At 39.9% G+C, this 18342-nt stretch overlaps 1 protein-coding gene across 1 annotated transcript; it reads right to left on the bottom strand.

Annotated features, from left to right (window-relative positions):
- Positions 1 to 14813: 14813 nt before the first annotated feature.
- sox21b (SRY-box transcription factor 21b) lies at positions 14814 to 17146 on the bottom strand. Its single transcript, XM_058623231.1, has 2 exons — positions 16869 to 17146; positions 14814 to 16730 (listed from the first exon to the last, which is right to left on the bottom strand). The coding sequence occupies exon 2, from the start codon at positions 16711 to 16713 to the stop codon at positions 15967 to 15969; it is 747 nt and encodes a 248-aa protein (XP_058479214.1). The 5' UTR covers positions 16714 to 16730; positions 16869 to 17146; the 3' UTR covers positions 14814 to 15966.
- Between the last annotated feature and the right edge of the window lie 1196 nt (positions 17147 to 18342).

The raw sequence follows: 18342 nt of genomic DNA, 5'->3' as shown, positions 1-18342 counted from the left end.
ATGGTCATGCCTTGTCATCTCAAAAGGAAATAATGTTTTTCTGCATTTACAGAGCCAAATCGATTTAAAAGCAGAACCTAAACTTAAATTAAAACCAAAAAAGATAAAATCAAATACTGTTAAACCCGCAAGTGAAGCCATGGTAAATTGCTGTGGGAATGATACGCAACTCCTTATATGGACATCCTGGGGGGGTGTTTATAGGTCAAATATTCATTTTTTGAAAAAAAATTCAAAGACATTAACACATGTTGTTGAGTCAAAGTTATGATTCATTTTATATCGCATTTTTAGTAGTGATATACTGTAGCAATAATTGTGCAGAAGTCCCAAAATTGACCGTTTTATGCTTTTCTTTCTGTTCATAAAAACGAGTCAAGTGAACTTTGAACAAAATGCTCTGTGTTCTAAGGGTTAAAGACATATAAAACCTCATGTCTTTGAAAATGCACATTTAAACTGTTTAATTGGTAAAAGAAATGGATTAAAAAAAAACGTTTTCACACCTGATTGTTTTTAAACATTAAAATATCTGGGTCTTAAGGGTCTTTTTATAGCATTCTATTGCTATTCAATAGTTTTGACAGTTTAATGTTATTTTCAAGTTTTGGGTTTCACTATAATAATAATAAACTATTGAAAAAAAATAAAAAAACAGGAGAAAAGTTCCAAAGGTAAACAAGCATTGGCCTAAATTTAAACAGCACCGTGGTAACAAAAATCAACATCAGCACACTAGTGAGTTTCTCTACATAAAATGATCATGATAAGTCAGATTTACCACTGCTGCCTTCTTCCCCCATGTGAGAAAAAAAAGCAGAACCATTTTCTTCCTTCTGAAACACAGGATGGTGCCAGAGAGCCATGGACAAATAAGTATGACTGTACAACAGATGCAAGAGGACGTGGTCCTTGAAATAATTAAAAAAAAAAATCTATATATGTTATTATTATTATTATATTATGTCAACAAATGGTGCATTAAGGAATCTGACGCTTTCTTGTGATCAGCTTTCAGAAAATCCTACTGAGAATTATATTAGTGCCAACATTTTCCCATTCTCATCGAGGGTGAATTGAATTATGTCACAAAACAAGAGAGAAGTTCAGAGAGTGAATGTGGATTAGCATATCACTTAGCAGCGATAAATCTTATTGCGTCTATTCACAGTTTCTCCTTCTTCAGGTTCAGCGTGTGCATAATATTCCCTAATGCACCTTTCAAGTGGGACAAATGTAAATCGTCCTCCAACACAATTGGAGGTGAAATCTACTTGTTTCCATGTAGACGGAGAATATAACATCATTTCTTGACAGATTTCTGAGCGTTGCTCTTAATACCTGATCTACTTTGCATACATGTTGTTGGCGACTGTGTTGGATAAATAATAGGAGGCCTTTTAAAATCTTCATTTGGACCACTTCACTCAGAACAGTGCTCCGTGTCCTGGAAACTGGTGAAAAGGAACCATTTGAGATGTTTTGTATTTTGTGTTTTATGAATGAGACATAATGCAAGGAGCCACTTCAAAACTCCTCCAAGGGCCTCAAGGCTTTTTTCTCCATATTTATTTAAGATGTTCTAAGTCAACGCATAAGAAATATGTAAGTAAATAAGTGTTAGTTTTTCTATGCATATATGAATGGGAGCTACTTCAACCCACAATCTCAGAAAGGTTTGTTCATTTCTTTCATGGGTCCCCAGAAAATACAAAAAATACTGAAAATAACTATAAATCAACCCATAAAATAAAAATTATACTTACTAATTATTAAATGAATAGCTCCCATAGGGTGGGTATCATATGTAGCCCATGACATTACCTGTATATATGTCGTCATTTTGAATTACAACTAGCTAAATGAATTCATTTCAGCTTTGAGCTCATGTTTGAATATATTTTAAGCGATCCTAGCTTTCCTACTTTTTAACTTGTCCAAATTTACAGTACATGTCTTTCTTCATATTGAAAAAAAATCCTCCTAAACTGACATAGAAGTTAACTTCAGTGTGTCATATTCCCAAATCAATATTGTCTAAATCACCCACAAAAGTGGCAACAAATCTTTCTCATATCTTGTTTATATTTTCAGCTGCTCTCATGGTATAATGCCATGATGTTTTTATTTATTTTCCTTAAATAATAAATGCCCAAAAATCAGACCTCAAAGGATGCTATTTAAGCATTAGCACTCATTGTAGAAGTACTTCTCCTTTGTCTTCCATGAGACAGTGTGAGTGAATGTCACTGTGTGAGGAATCTGCAGTATCTGTAGGTAGTAGCAGGGGGCAGTGTTGCTGTTCCTGGTGGCCTTGGCTGAGTGAAATGACTGGTCTTAACAGTTTGCATTTCCTTCAGGATGCTCCACCAAATATGCCATGAAATAGTGTCGGATTGGGCATCTTTGTACTTTAACTGTCCCCAATTCAAATCTCAACCATGCCAAGCACTGACTGACAGTATATACAGTGGACTGGGTGGTATGCAGTCTTGTGAAATGAGTAGCCTGTATGGAGTTTTAATCCTCTTTAAGACTCCTATCCATCTCCAAATTAATATCTAGGGGCCACACATATCCGTCTGCACTAGTTGGTACTTGTATAACCCACTTCTCTAGCAAACTGATCGAATTAGTCACTGGAAAATAAGATTAATGGGCCTGGTTATGCTGTAAAACACGCTTCAGGTCAATTATTTGGAAGATTCCATTGATAAACTCATTACACTATAAAGCCATTTCAAGGACAAGCAGCATGAAGAGCTGTGTTGTAGATTAATCACCATTAAAGGTCAACATGCAGTGAAATTGAAGATGCTATCTGGTTCCAGTTTCATCAGTATGAAGTGCACAGTATATATGAAACCTATAATGCTCATTACATGCATTTTAATGGGTCGGTCCTAATTACTAATCAGTCTCTTGTACCATTAGAGATGGAAATTAGAAGTACAAAACAGACCCTTGGGCATCATTCACTTAGAATATATTAGAGAATTTTCGTTTTATACCAGTGTTGGAATTTGAAATAAAAAGAACTCTTGACTCTTGTCAAATATTGTCATATTTTGAGAGCAGGATTCTCTTCTTTTATTGGTTAAAAACTCTGCTAAAACTGCTGCAAGTGTTTAACAATTGTTTGTCATTCTAACAAAGTACAGTGATACATTTTTGTTCAACTGGCTTCCTAAAGAAACAAACAAACAAACAAAAAAACTATACTCTTTATTTTGCTATGCCCCAATCAGAATATTGGCTAGACCCTTCAGTGATTCTTTCTTCAGTGATTCCCGCCCACCTCTCTGGCAGCTTACTGATTTACATTTGAGCATAATGCAAGCATTAGAGGAGGCACAAGGCAGCCCTGATAAGTTACAAAGTGCTCCAGGGGTAAACCTCGTAAGAGAGGGTTTGGAGTTATTTACAGCGTTCAAATCCTTCAAAAATTCATGTCTGGGGGATGAGATTGGTTTTGCAGTTTATGCTTTGCACACAAAGCAAACACAATACATATGGAGGGTGTTTAGCTGTAAATGACCAGATGACATTAATTCTAATTGACTGATCTCATCCCATACATCCAAGACCAGTGTGTATGATACTGCTCAGGACACACTGGTCCTGTCAGAACACAATGTTTCACAACCACAAAGCAACAACACAGAGGCACTGAGAATGGCTTAAGAAATGAGGAACACAAACGAGTAGAAATGATTTTTGAATGCAATTTAATTTTCAATGAAGCAATACTTAAGTTGTATGGCATTTCCCATTCAGAGATATGTTTGGATTGTGCGGTTCCCATAATAAGAGTGCTCAAAAATTGCAAAGCCATTACAGAGGAGGTTAAAGGCAATGGAATTCCTTCTTATTGGAAATGCTTTCTGTACAGTTGTTCCATTTGAAATGCATTTAATTGCAAATAGAAAAGAAGAGAGAGAAAGCCAACAATGCAAGGGGCTAAAGCATTTTTCTTGTCTGCTTTGAGTGAGCATATTCAAATCTAAGCGGGCAGACAATGAGGGAAAGGAATCGTGCTCTGAATAGTCTCTCGCGCGCTCTCACTCTCCCTCTCTCGCTCTCCTTTTTCATTCCCAGGCCAATCCACATCCTTCCTCTTCTCTGCTGTTAGGGGCGGGCTTTCAACTTGCAGCTCAAACTTCCTCACCGCTGTATAACAACACATCCACCTGATAGCACCGGTGCAGCACACATGTAGCTATCCATCATGTTACCGTGAGAGACCTGTGTGGGAGGCTCCTCCCACACAGGGCTCCTCTGTAAATAGGGCTCCTCTGTAAATATTGTTCACATGACAATCTTTACGTAGTTCTTTCACACATCTATTCACCCACTTGTTTGACAAGGATGCAACTTGAGTCCAAAGTCATGGTCAAGCTTTGACCTGAGATCCTTCTCTCCAGTCACTGCAATGTGAGAAGGAGTATCTGGGGATCATGGGCCACAAAGCGCTTGAGACCTGTGCCTTTGTGCAGGCAAAGAGGGGGCCAACACCCCCCAGCAGATGTGCTAACAGTCTCATAGGAGCAAGGGAAGAAGTTGAAGCAAAAAAAAAAAAAAAAAAAAAAAAGTGCACCCTTCAAACTTTCCAGTGCAGTGCTAGGAATTCTATTTCTTCTCAACAAAGATTTATACATATTTATACAAGCCCAAATACTGATAGGAAGGTGGTAGGGAAAAAAAATCTTGGAATTGCAGAGGTAAACTATATGTAAATGCCATAAAGTAATAGACTTGTAGTGCAAATCACACCATTTTATCTTTAATTTTGCTTTCGTACCCTCCCAACTCCCCCCCATCCTCTTTCCTCTGGCTTAAAGGTGCATCAGAGATATGCATTTAAGCATATTCAGAACACGGGGCGTGAAATTAAATGTGTGGCAGAGTGAGAAAAATATACAGACGCTGGAGATGCCTTAAAAATAGTCATTTATGCAGATGGAGAGGAGTGAAATCATTTGCAATGGGATGACCCTCTCTCCAAGCATTTCTCCCCTCACTGTTCTTCCCTAATCTTGCACTGTATCTTCATTTTTCATTGAACTCGCCAGTTTGCTGCTAAGCAGCCTTGTAGATAAGGCAAAGTGCTAAAAGGAGACGACAGAAGGAGCTCAGTGGGCCCGTTTCTATTGCACTTTCACCCAAGGCAATGGGCAGAATTTAACGGATTCCTTCCAACATATGTTTTTGCCAGATAAGTAAACAGTGTGTGTCGGAAATGAAAAAAAAGCATTTGCAATTTAATGACATTACAGCTCCCAGCTTAGCCCGCCGTGCTGCGAGGCGAGGAGCAGAGAAAGGGGAGAGCGGAAGAATGGAACTGGGTGTCATCAATGTTTTTTTTTTTCTTTTCCCTTGCAAGAAGCAGCAGTGAATTCTTCTTATTCTTTTCAAACCCTTTCCCTTCTCCATCCCTTCTTGCTATTTTGTTCTCTTGCCCATAGTTTCCCTGCCTTTGTCGAAATGAAATTATCTATTATTTTATTCTGGAAAAAATTGCTAGTGCCTGCCATTCTACCCTCTCCAACATCTGATTCTGTCAGATTTTTTGAAGCTAAAACAAATCCACCCCGGCCATGGTGCTCTCACCCTCTCTCGCTCTCTCGCACTCTCTCTTCTACTCTCTGTGTTTCTCTCCCTCTTCACCCTCCTCCCCTGCCATCCTTTGTGTGGCTTCATCAAAGTGCAATAGATGTTTGGCACAATAAAGAAGAAGAGCAAGTCTCCATGCTGTCATAACATTCAGACCCAATATATGGACCAGTAGTAGGTAATGAATTGGAGAGGGAATCACCCCGTTGTGTATATTTCAGTGGCAGTAAATGATCCATCCATCCATATGTGAAACTCAGTGATTTTTCTTCTTTTCTCCCTGGCGGCTCTCAGTCAGCTGCCTTATTATAGAAGGCTAATTGTGCAGGAAAGCAGATTATGAGAGTGGTAGGATGTACTCCTTGACCATGTGCTAATGTGATGACAAGTTTGGGGACCCTCTAAGCAGTAGGCATTGCACGCCAGGGCACTTTTGGCACCAGCTATAATCTGCCTTTGGTATTAACTCAGCAAACCGGCTTGTGTGAGTATGGATCAATCGCTCGCTCATTATTTTTACAAGGAAGCTTTATATTCAAGGCGCTTCCCTGGTGTTGATCTCTCATTACCCATGCTATGTAAATGCACTGGCAATCCCAGTGTAAGGGATACGTCACCCCGGGGCCGAGGCTTGCAGAAGCATGTTAAGGAGAAGAAGGGGCAGGAAATTTGGGTCAGTTGCCTTCGCCAAAAGTTGAATTTCAGGTTTTGCTTAAAGCCCCCTGCTCGGCTTTTCTCTTTTAATGTGTTTTTGTTTGGTAATGTTATGTTTTAAATGTCAGCCCTGGAGCTGTCCAGCAATTTAGGAGGAACAAAAAGCCCCGTCTCAGTGTTGCTTCCAAGTGTTCATGTTACCTCTGTTATCGCTGCTGGCTGCAACATTACACACACACACTTCATTCACTCGTGGTCTTTTATCACCTCAGTGTATTGACTGTTCAGGTAAAAGGTTAGATAGGGTCAGACAGGGCGATAATATTACAAGGACAAATAGAAATGCCTGCTTTGCCGTGCTGGCAATAATGTGATCTTAGCTACCTGCGACTAAACTGACATATTTAGCTGAGCAGAAAAGGACCTGACATGTGACACTGGCTGTTGAATCTGCATGAATTGAATTAGCTGTCAAGACGCATTGTGCATCAAATTAAGGGGGGGTATATTTCAACTTGTTTACTCATTCCTTACATACATGTACCCAACAATTCATGGTGCTCAGACATCTGTTTGCCTGACAAGCGCTTGTGGGGCACATGGTACATGTACAAGCGAGAAACCTGCCATATTTGGCTTCAGTGTGCACTGGCATGGTGAATGACGCAACAGGAAAGTGAAGCTGACAGCATCAGGCTTCGGCTTGGCATTTCTTTTGCGCCCTACATACATAAATCTCATATTACTGCTCTGTGTTAGCGATGTATATTTTTACACCTGTCTGCACTAATATCAAAGTGCAGAGGCTCGCTTTCTGAAACTCAAGTAAATTTGTGTCTCCTGTATGAGTTTGTGTGGGTGCCATCTCTTTGAGGAGGAAAAAAGCACAGTGCTATTCCTGGGTTTCATTCCATTGTGAAAAAGGACTGTCAAAGGGCACTGTTCCACTTGACCCACTTTATTTTTTTCAAACAAACAAGTCTAGTGTGCTTGAAGTTACATACAGAAAGTTCCAGAATTTTGGATGATGGACGTGTGATACGTAAAGCAATAGACCCTTCGTAGAAGGTTGGTGTGTCGCGTTCCTTATTTGAAGCGCAATTGAGACAGTATTTTACTTTGCAGAACAGAAGCGCTTGAATAAAAACACGTCTTTTACGTGAAGAATAATTAAGAAAAAAAAATTAGATAGAACTTCTCAATGAGAGAGAGAGCGAGGGAGCACAGCAAAAGAGGGAGATGTCTCTGTGTTTGCAAGTACTTCAGCTGCTACTAGCCTTGTCACATTTGTGTTTGCGGCACACTGAGTGTGAAGGCCAGACTTTTGATTGCTTTCTCTGTCTCATGTCTTTTTATAGATCCCCTTTCTTCCAACACACAAACAAACAAAGCCAGAATGATTACGATGTTCAAAAGCCATTCCCTTCGGTGTAACCCCATTTGTGGAAACAAAGGCCGTGGAACATTTCCAACAACACATTATGGCTATTGGTGGGCACACTGTGGTGGCGTGGCTAAAGAGAATGGGATGTCTGCATGTGATATCTGTATGACCATTCATAATAGATTTGTTCTGAGGACCTTCGCGTTTAAGGTATGAAGTCATGCTCCTTCATCAGTATAACTAATGGCACGTTTCATGAAGCGGCCGTGTTTTGAGATTAAAGACGTGTTTTGCAAATGTTGGATTTTCTGCTCGATATGATAAGGCAGTCATACGAATTATTGCTCTGCTGTCATTGACGTACATGCATTTTGGCTTCTTAATAGTGTTGTTGCAGAGGCATCTATGGTGTATATGGTTGTTCCAGTGCATTACACCATGGCTACAAGTGTGGAAAAAAAATGTCATGGGAGCGTTGGCTCTATCACACCTGACACTTTTCAAACTTCACCCTTAGTGCTCACGCGGCACAGATCTGTGCCGCAGGTGCACCCGTGGTAAATTGCCGTGGGAATAATACACAACTCCTTATATGGACATCCTGGGACGGGGTTTATCGGTCACATATTCAGGCTTTAAGAAAAGCTTTTTTTTCTTATGTGTCAGTCAAGGTTATGATTCATTTTAGATCACATTGTTAGTAGTGATATAAAGTAGCAATAATTGTGCAGAAGTCACCAAATAGACCGTTTTTCTTTTCTTTTTGTTCATAAAAATGAGCCATGTGAACTTTGAACTGTGACGTCAATCCAATTTTTTAACATTTTGAGTACTTTTTTGGGTGTGTTTATATAGTTGGTGAAAATTAAATATATTTTTTTCATCAGGTTGTGCTGAAATAAAGGATATAAGAATCTCTATGTTGCACATTCTTATAGCCAGTGTATATACTGTAGGTTTAAACATAGAACAGCCAAAACCCTCTGTGCTCTAAGTGTTAATAACACAGCAAGAGAAATGAGGAAATCACTCTTTACAGACTGCACTGGAGTCTCTTTCACAGAAACATGCTGCACGCAGGACGGCGAGCTGTGTTCTACCGACAGAGACAGAATTCAAGTTTCCATTCAGTGAGCGCTTTTGTCAGGATTGCAACATTTAGTGCACAAAGATTAGTGATGGAGCAACATATCATTTGGCAATGATCTATTTTGCCAGTGTTAATTACGACAAGTCTGCGAAATTTGACTGCTAAACTGCGATATCACAATGCAGGGTGTGAATCCCAAATCAAGCTTTGCACCCCGTAATCCTGTTAAAATGTAATAAATAATCCTTGCGAATTAATGTTGGCAATATTTCATTTTAATAAGTTCTTGTAAAATCGAGAGAGGGAGAGAAAGAGAGGGAGGAAAAAAATTGATGGCATTACAGCTCACTCACTTCAAGTGTGGTCGTGAGTGTGCACGAGGAAATCATTCCTTCTCATTAAAGGTGCAATCTTCAAGCCCCCCAGATCTTTGTTGTAATAACTGGGGAAAATAATCTCTTTTATTGATAGGCATATGTAGCAGAGAGTATGCCAACTGACAGGTACTTATCTTTAGCCTGTGTCCTGTGTTATAGAAAGATATAATTCTTTGTGACTTCTCCCCGGGGCATCAGCTCTTCAACTTCATTATTTCTACTTATGACAGATATATTTTTTTTACTTGAAAACCTGAGAATTAATATGAGAGCCAGCAATCTCTGCCAGCGGTCATTTGGAAATGGAACAAAAAATGTCATGTCAGTTTAAAGAACATATTTTAAGGCTCCTTGCTGGCATTATTCTAATTTATTGATGGATTCATAGAATAATCATGTGCCTCATGTTCCAGGTTATTGACTTAATGATTTCAGAGACTATACCTAGCAGCTATATGATATTTTGGAAGAAAATAAACACTGCTAAATATTTGATTGGGTCAATCCACAACATCGGCACTAACAAGTTTTGCGTATATGTAAGCCTCTATGATGCTCTCATATTATTTATGTTCCAACCAGCTTTTGTGATGTCTTAATGTGTCTTTTTTTTAACACAATAATCCTTCTAAAAAATACTGAATAAGAATATAAAGTTATCAGTGTAATGAGTTCCCTCTGACAGCAGTGGGAGCTTTAGAGTTAGACAGTGTGCCAGGAGCAGGGTGCGTGTCTCACTTTGCACATTTCCCTCTGTTTTAAACTGACTGGGATACAAACACACACCCTCAGACTGGTGTTTTTAATACATCTCAACAATTTCCTCGTAAGTGTGCAGGTAAGAGTTTGAACGTGAAGATGAAAATATACCTCAGGAATTCTTGACATTTTGGCAGGGTGTCTGCTTCTATAGTGATGTCACTTCAGCGGTCTAATAAGAAATTGCCCGTCTTGTGTTTTTGAAGAGATTGGCTTTATGTCCTCGTTCTCCCCTCGCTCGTAAATCTCAATGCCATTTGTGGGCAAAAATACAAGAAATAACAAAAATCCTTTTTCTTCAAATGTTTGTTTTTCTGACCTTGGGTCTGGTGAAAAGTAATTTAACTGGACGTTTATAGGGAAATACAAACATTATTACACACAGAAAAAGGGGAGAGAAATCTTTGATTAATGATTAAATGATTTTTTTATTGCCAGTATAATTGTTATAAAACTCCATGTGTCTGAGACCCCACTATAAACAAAAAGATAAATAAATATTGCAACAGATTTTTGTAACATTTGTCAAAAAGCAAGTCTCTAAAAAAAAAATTTTTAAGAGTGTCTGCTGTACATAGAAAAATGACATGTCACATCAGTGATATTTCCTCTTTTAGTGCTCTGATATTTATATAAATATTGAAAGAATGATGTTGTTGCTATGACAGTGGATGTGTTGTGTTGTGAGATTTTTAAGTGCACATTTTGCTCATGTTAGTGCAAAATGCTGCTGCCAGAGTCCGGACTAATACGAGGAAACTGGACTACGTCACAGGATCGATTTCAAAATCTTACTCTTGAACTATAAAGCACGGAATGGTCTTGGACCAAAATACATCCTAGACTTATTGGTCCCCTATGACGCATCCAGAGCCCTAAGATCATCACAAAGAGGTTTCCTGTGTGTTTCCATGCAGATGCAGAACCAAAACAACTTGAAGCGGCATTCAGTTATTCTGCTGCTCACCTGTGGAACAAACTTCCTGAACACCTGAGGTCGGTCTGCTCACACTGTCACTATCAGCTCGTTCAAATCAGGCCTGAAAACATATGATCATCTATTGTAGCTTTTTCTGTGTTGTGTTGATTTGAATGACTATTTTAATTGTAATGTGGATTTTAGTGTAATTTTAATGGCCCGCTTTTATTCTATGATTTTCTTTATGTATTTCTATGCCCTTGTAAAGTACTTTGAGTTGCCCCGTGTATGAATAGTGCTCCACAAATAAACTTGCCTTGCCTTGCAGAACTCGTGATTATCTTAAACACCCCATCACCTACACTCACCTGCCCCAAACTGATTCACGCGTCCCCCTCCTCTCCGAACTCCTTCCTGACTCCCCCCTGCACTTACTGCTTTATGTACTATTTAAGAAACTTGGACTAGTTAAAAGGAGAGTCAGACATCAGAGGCAGTGTGGCGTGTTTATAAGGATGGACTGTACAGTACACAGAGATTTCTCATTCCTCTTGGTGACCTTGGGCACAGTGACATGCACGGTGTCGAGGCTTTGATTTGCCACGTTGAGGTGTTGCGGGAAAAGGTGCAATGCAAGATAATTTTGGCTTTTTTTATCCCTCCCTCCTGCGGGAGCATAGAGAAGTAAGAAATACAGCAGCCCATACTCGGGAGATTACAGGTAATATGGCACACAGCCTTCATAAACATTCTTGACCCAGCCTGATCATACAGATATTGCTTCAGGAGAGACTTTTCACACTTTGATTTGCCTAAAATGAGATGGAGAAGTGAGTGATCAGACTCTTTGAGGTTCCTCACAGAGAGGCCAGCACTGGCTGTATCTCGCAGCGGTGGACAGCACTCACACTCACACACACACACACACACACACACACACACACGATATGACAACCGGGTGAGCAAGGAGCAGACTTGTGCAAACAAACTGAGGGATATATTCTCAAAGAGATGACACTGATGTATAATTCATGTAAAAAAAACTAAAAAAAAAAAACTAAAATGATCCATCTAAAGCCATTGAAGCCAGGTGATAATCCATATGCTTCCGGTGCAGCCGAGGGCAAATTAGGGATGAGGAAACCTTTGTACGTCCCTCTAAGGTCAACATGGTTGAACTGGTGATACATATGTATGTTAATTTACCTAATCTCACTTCTACAAATGTCTTACAGGCACATAAAGGGTTTAACACTAAGACATAATGATATCAGGGCATCAAGCAGGGGGAGCTTATGAAAACATGAGGCAACCTTGGCTTTAAATGCTTTCTGGTGTAGAAGCCTTTTGTAGCAACTGTCAAGCTACGGTATAGCAAGGCATTTATTCTTATAGATTAATTTCTTTATAAAATGATATAAAAACTAAATTCATATATTTATTTTCCTCATCTTCATTCCAAAGACAGAATTCTGCTTTGGATATAAGATAAAATTATTTATTTGAATTTGAAATTGTGTAAATTGTACTACTTTAATTAAAACTGCCGTTATCTTTGCAGGACTTCACACTATATCGCCCTGGTTTTGTGAAATAACTGTCATTTATGCATAAAAATGAATTCTGCCATCCTTTCTGATCTCCAAATGCAGAGATAAAGATATGATGTGATAACTGCTGCAATAATACTTTAGCGTGAACATGATTTAAATTAAAGTGAAGTATTATTTGAACCCAGACTAAACTATCAGTTTTTTGGAGGGGGTTTTGCAGTGTGCTCACAAAGCACACAAAGCACCATCACAACCTTTTCTTTTTCACTTCAGATCCCAACTAATATTTCTGTGCGCCATAAACTGATGATGAGAGTGAGTTTGATGAATAAATATATCAAACATCAAAGAAGTTGTGAAAATAGTGATTCAGAACCTTGTGAGTCAAAAGGGTGAAACCCAGTGACCTGACTTCTGTTGTGAGGATTTATTTGGTGTGTATAAATGTTTTTTTAGGAATGGCAAAAAAAATGAAAAAAAAAATGATTTCAACCCGTTTGTTTTTATTTATTCCACTTGCTGCGATGACTCTTTTTTTGGAGCAAAAAGAGAGATAAGAAAAAGTTTTTTCCAGAGTTGCATCACCTTTCCCACTCAGTTCTCATCTTAGAGGGAAAAAAACACAGGCTATCTATTCAAAAGGCATTTAGTCCATTTCTTTCTTGGCCGGTAAACCCATTCATCAATTGTTCTGGCTTGTAGATTGCATTCTAATGCTAATCTAGCGTGTTAAATATCTTTTTGTTCCCCTTTCACCGTTTTGTCATTCAGTTTATCCAGTTTTGGCCACCCATTTTATTTATTTATGCGCCTGCTTCTATTCATGCGCTCATGTATTTTTTATTATGTTGTTTCACTGTCATGCAGTGTCAACTCACTCTATTCAACGTGGGCTACTTGAAGGGCTTGCAGGGACAAAGCGTGTACACATTGCAGTGCTATTCACTCCGGCCAGCTGGATCGGCTGAAAAAAACCTTGTGAAAAGAAATCCTCCACAATGGACACAGAAGAAGTGCACAATGCTAACAGTTTTCCAAATACCACTGATTGCTTTCATCACAATGAGGGAAAGCAGCCGCTTTTGCAGAGCTCCACTTCAACAAACAACACTCTCACAAAACCTCCCAACCCATGTTTTGTTCCCAGACAAAACCTCCTCGACCGTCTAAACGCTCCCAGAGTTGGAAAAAAAGTTCTTTCAGCTTTCTTCCCCTTTTTCCTCAAGAAAAAAAAATATAATTAAAAGCCAAAGAAAGAGAAAGAAATGGCCACTGAGCTCACAATGCAAGTTCTTCTACAGACCTCACGACCTTCTCCGTGTTTTGATCAGGATGTTCCCTTTTATGATACCTTGAAAATATGTTTCAAGGTATTAATACAGCGGAATGTTTTAAATTTTTTCTTATTTCCCTTTTTATATATATTTTTTTTCTGGCATTAGGAATAAAAATATATATATATAGTGAACATTTTTGTACTGACAAAATAAGTAAACGCAATTAAACCAATTAAAAGCCTGACATGTGATTTGCAGAATAGAGGAGCATTTATTTATTAAAAATGGACCAGTATGCACGTGTTTTTAATGTGCAAAAACAAACAAACACTTGTGATTTGTATCGTTTTCAGTAAAACACACGGTCACACATTTTGCGCGTTACTTTCGGGGCCAAGAAGGAAGTTCCGTGGAGAGAAGCGATCGGGGTGTTACAATGGAGATCACAGTGGTGAAAGGGTGAAATTAACCGTGACGGAGATAATTATCCCTGGACTGTCCAAATTAGTTTTGCATAATCGCTCTGATCCTTATGAATTAATCTCCCAGTGTAATCTAGGAGGGGCAGTTTTGCTTGAATGACGTGCATTTTACACACGTTCAGGGATCTAATAAGGATTGAAATTTGGTGCAGGCGGTTCACACGTAACGTGGCAGGGAGTGCGCGCATACACACACAAAAACACACTGACACACGCACGCGCCTGTGCACGTGAGTGCGTAAAGACAGTTGGGAGTGCGCGCGTACAAACACACACACACTGGCACAAACCTGTGCACATGAGTGCGTAAAGACAGTTGATGAGCAAGATTCCTCCTCCTTTAGGCTTTATTAATTAAATTCACTTCTTGGAGACTCATAAAGGCTCAAAGGCTAAAAGAAGAGCTTGTTCTGCAGCCTAAAAGCACCTCTTTCACTCTCTGTTTGTGTGTCCTTTTCCTGGGAAAAAAAAGCTCCGTTTTATCTTCCTTCCTATTCCCGATTAAAATTGTGATAAATAAGGTTTGGCTCCTGATTACAATGGGCTGATTTAGATTTCCCCGCAGTAGTGCCATTCAAAGCGAGGACAAAAGCGGCCTTTGGAGGAAACCTTACACTTCACCTGGTACAGAGCAGCAGCAGCAGCAGTGAAAAAAGAGATAAGCATCTTGTTCATCTCACCAAGAATTAACATTTTGCGATTCCCTTTTCCGTTTAATCCGAATACGCTTTATTGTAGTCCTTTTGCTTCAACAGTACATAACGGAGGTTAAAGAAAACACAAAACAATACAAAGTCCATACGAGTTAGTTAAAAACGTGTTGCTTTTTTTCTGCTGCACATGATAAGAGGAGAGGGGAGGAGTCAAGAAAAATGATCAAGTTGAATAAAAATCCATTTGCATCTGAATTTTCTTACCTTTTAGCCAAAAAATAAAAAGAAAGAAAAGGAAAGTTGCAATGCACTGGAATTTAATACCACCTTCAAAATAAATTACATCCGTAATTCAAGTGCAAATATCACAGAACTAGTCTTGTCCTTTTTTTAAAAAGAGAAAAAACAAAAAAAAGAAAAGAAAAAAGAAAGAAAAGAAATGTCTGGGTCACCATAGATTCCACTAAACAATAAATATTACAGACATCTATAAAACGGTTTTAAAACTCAAAATATACACCGGATTTCTAAGTGAAATACGCAGATTTCCTGGCCCTATCTCCAAAACACTAAAAGCCTATAACGGCAAATAAACTAGAGTCTTTTTTTTTATCTGTACACATTTACAGTCACTCAGGAGAAGAGAGGAGGGGGAAATGTTGTCACAATCCTCCTTGATCCGTGAATTACGACATGTTATCTGAGAGGAAATGCTGTGATCCTGTGATTAATATTGTCATTGTGTGTTGGCTGCCCTTGGTTCCAACAGGTTAGTCAAGCAGGTGCAACTTTTTAAACGATAGAAAGAAGAAAAGGAGCAGGGTGCCTTTTTGGAAATTAGTTTTCACAAACTGTTCTGTCAGATACCCGCTTTTTCCTCTCACAGGAAATGTGTCATCCCTTTATGTTGACGTCCTTTTCCTCCACAAAGAGATGATGACAGGGCAGTAGTAGTAACAATAATAATAATAATAATAATTAAGAGTTCTCTAAATAAGAATGACCTTAGATAAAGGCATTAATCAATGTACATACACATGTGATATCTGAGACGACGAGCACTTGATCACATGTACAAGTTTGTGCATGCATATTAAAACTCTTGCATGATTAGCTTTTTTAAAAAAACAAAAAAACAAAAAAAGGTTTTTGTTTCTTTCTCTTTTTCACGCGTCACTGTCTCATTAGTCCAAACTGGGGCCTTATCATAACGCCGCAGCGTAAGCAGGATACGGTTCAAGTTGAGGTTTTCCCATGCCGGGCAGGAGGATGTATGCCAAGGGCGGCTGGAGTCCAGCTGATGGCCAGCCCGTACAGTTACAAGGGATCATGTAGCCCGGGTTTCCAGGGGAAGGGTGCGAGTGGGTGTGGGTGTGCGTCCCGCCACCTATACTGCCAGTGCCGGTGAACGCCGTGGCGCCTGCCGGTGCGTAACCAAGATGAGACGCGTACGAAAAGGATGGTTGGGAAAGCTCGCTCATCTTGGATCCCAGGTCGAAAAAGGAGTAGGGGTTCGCGGACATGGACGGGTTGAAGAAAACTCTGGCTGCTGCGGCCGCTGCAGCCGCTGCAGCCTTCTCCGGGTTCCCGGCGAGGGAGTCCGAAAGAACTCCAGCGGAGAGCCCACTAACTTTGAGCGCGTCGTGCTCCCCGAGGTTGTAGGGCACGGGGAAAGAAAACTTGTCTTTTTTCATCAGAGTCTTGGGCTTCCGTCGCGGTCTGTATTTGTAGTCTGGGTGCTCCTTCATGTGCATGGCTCGCAGTCGTTTGGCTTCGTCGATGAACGGCCTCTTCTCGGACTCGGTGAGAAGTTTCCATTCCGCTCCCAGTCGCTTGCTGATCTCGGAGTTGTGCATTTTTGGGTTCTCCTGAGCCATTTTTCTGCGCTGGGCTCTGGACCAAACCATGAACGCATTCATCGGACGTTTAACGTGATCTAATGGCTTAGACATGTTGGCACTGGTGCGCTCTGTAGATAACACAGAAGAAAAAGCATTAAATTAAAGGAAAAACCTAACAAATAACTTTGCAAAATCACCAAAACTCCTTCATCTAAATGCACTCCACGTGCGTAAAACAAATACAGCTTATGTTGTTGGTTACTTACCAAGGAGTTCAATTCTTCATTCCACCGTTGATTTATCTTTCTGAAAAGTACAAGTGTCAGCGTCCTTTATACAACTTATGTTTTCTGCTTCGTGGTGGCATCCATCAGTAAAAGCCTACGCCTTCAGCAAGCAGGAGGAGGGAGGGAGAAAACACGCGCGCACACACACACACACATACACACACACAGCCGTGTCGCCTGAGACTGTCAGCCACCTCACAGCAGCAGCAGCCTTTACGCAAGTGGATGATAACTCCCGCTCGCCCCATGTGAAATACAGGGCTGTGTGGCAGGTAGTGAAAGTGCCGCTGGCGCATGCGCAGCAGCGCTGAAAGGCATCCGACTCTTCAGCGATTTTCTTTTCAAACTCCCACCCTGAGTTTGAAGAAGAAAACACATCTCGTATTTTATATCTTCATTAGGAGGGAGAGCGCGCAGCAGCGGCCACACTGCTGCACATGATCTCAGCACATTCATATGAATCTATATTTATATTTGGTTTTAATGAACAACTTGTGGAATTTTAGACTGAGGTCATTAACTCGTCATTGAGCCCGAGAAGAGCAGCCTGGATGAACGTCTTACTAAAAAGGTCCCCGCTCAGGTCTTCGCGATGATGTTTAGATGCAGTCTAACAGCGCTGTTTTAAATGTGTTGTCTTATTTTTGCACTTGCTTTTGGGTTGGACGGCGCAAAACGAGACAACAGATAATGTTGATTTTAATGTGCAATATTCCGCAAAATAAATATGACCTGACCGCGACAAAGTGACTGGGCAACACGCACGTGCAGAATGACATGGAATCTGAGTAAAGACAAATGAAAAGCAGGGTCCTCGCCCTCCTTCTCCATCATCCCCTTCTTATTCCTCTGTAAAACATTTGTCATTACACGCCTAATCTCCTTTATTCTCTGTTTCATTTATTTAATTGACAATATAACCAGCTTGAATCGGCTGGTGTCAATCCACTCTCTCACCTTTCATGTCTCTGCCCCTTCCTTTTCCCTCGTGGGTGGCACTGCTATTAAATAGTGTGTGTATGTGTGTGTAAGACAGAGAAAGAGAAAGAGAGCGAGGGAGAGGACATGAAAAGTAAATAATGTCTCTCTTAATTTCCACATATTGTGGCATCATTTTGGCGTAAATACTAAAATGCTGAGGAGGTCTGAAGTGTTTCTAATCGCGCATTGGTGAAATTAATTACTTTCCTGAAATCCTCCTCTTTTCACTTTCACTTCAAAGGACTTTCCCAAGGGCAGCGAATCGACAACTGAAATGAGGTTGTCGAATATTCAACTACGCAATTACAGTTATCTGCAGGACTTGTTGAGTAAATCGTAGGTTTAAGTGGTTTGTTCTCGCACCTCCTTCGTTGTACATAATTACATACAGTGTGTGCAAAAGGAGGGAAACAGAGAAGGGCTGCGTGGAACAAAATTATAAATGAGGAATTAGGCTGCAGGTCGATATAAA

The sequence above is a fragment of the Solea solea genome, chromosome 2 (genome assembly GCF_958295425.1).
Source record: "Solea solea chromosome 2, fSolSol10.1, whole genome shotgun sequence".
NCBI lineage: Eukaryota > Metazoa > Chordata > Actinopteri > Pleuronectiformes > Soleidae > Solea > Solea solea.
The sequence above is the reverse complement of the archived record's forward strand: the minus strand, read 5'-3'. Positions and strand labels throughout refer to the sequence as shown.

Coding starts and splice junctions, on each gene's coding strand:
- sox21b (XM_058623231.1), bottom strand. CDS start 16,713: ATGTCTAAGCCATTAGATCACGTTAAACGTCCGATGAATGCGTTCATG.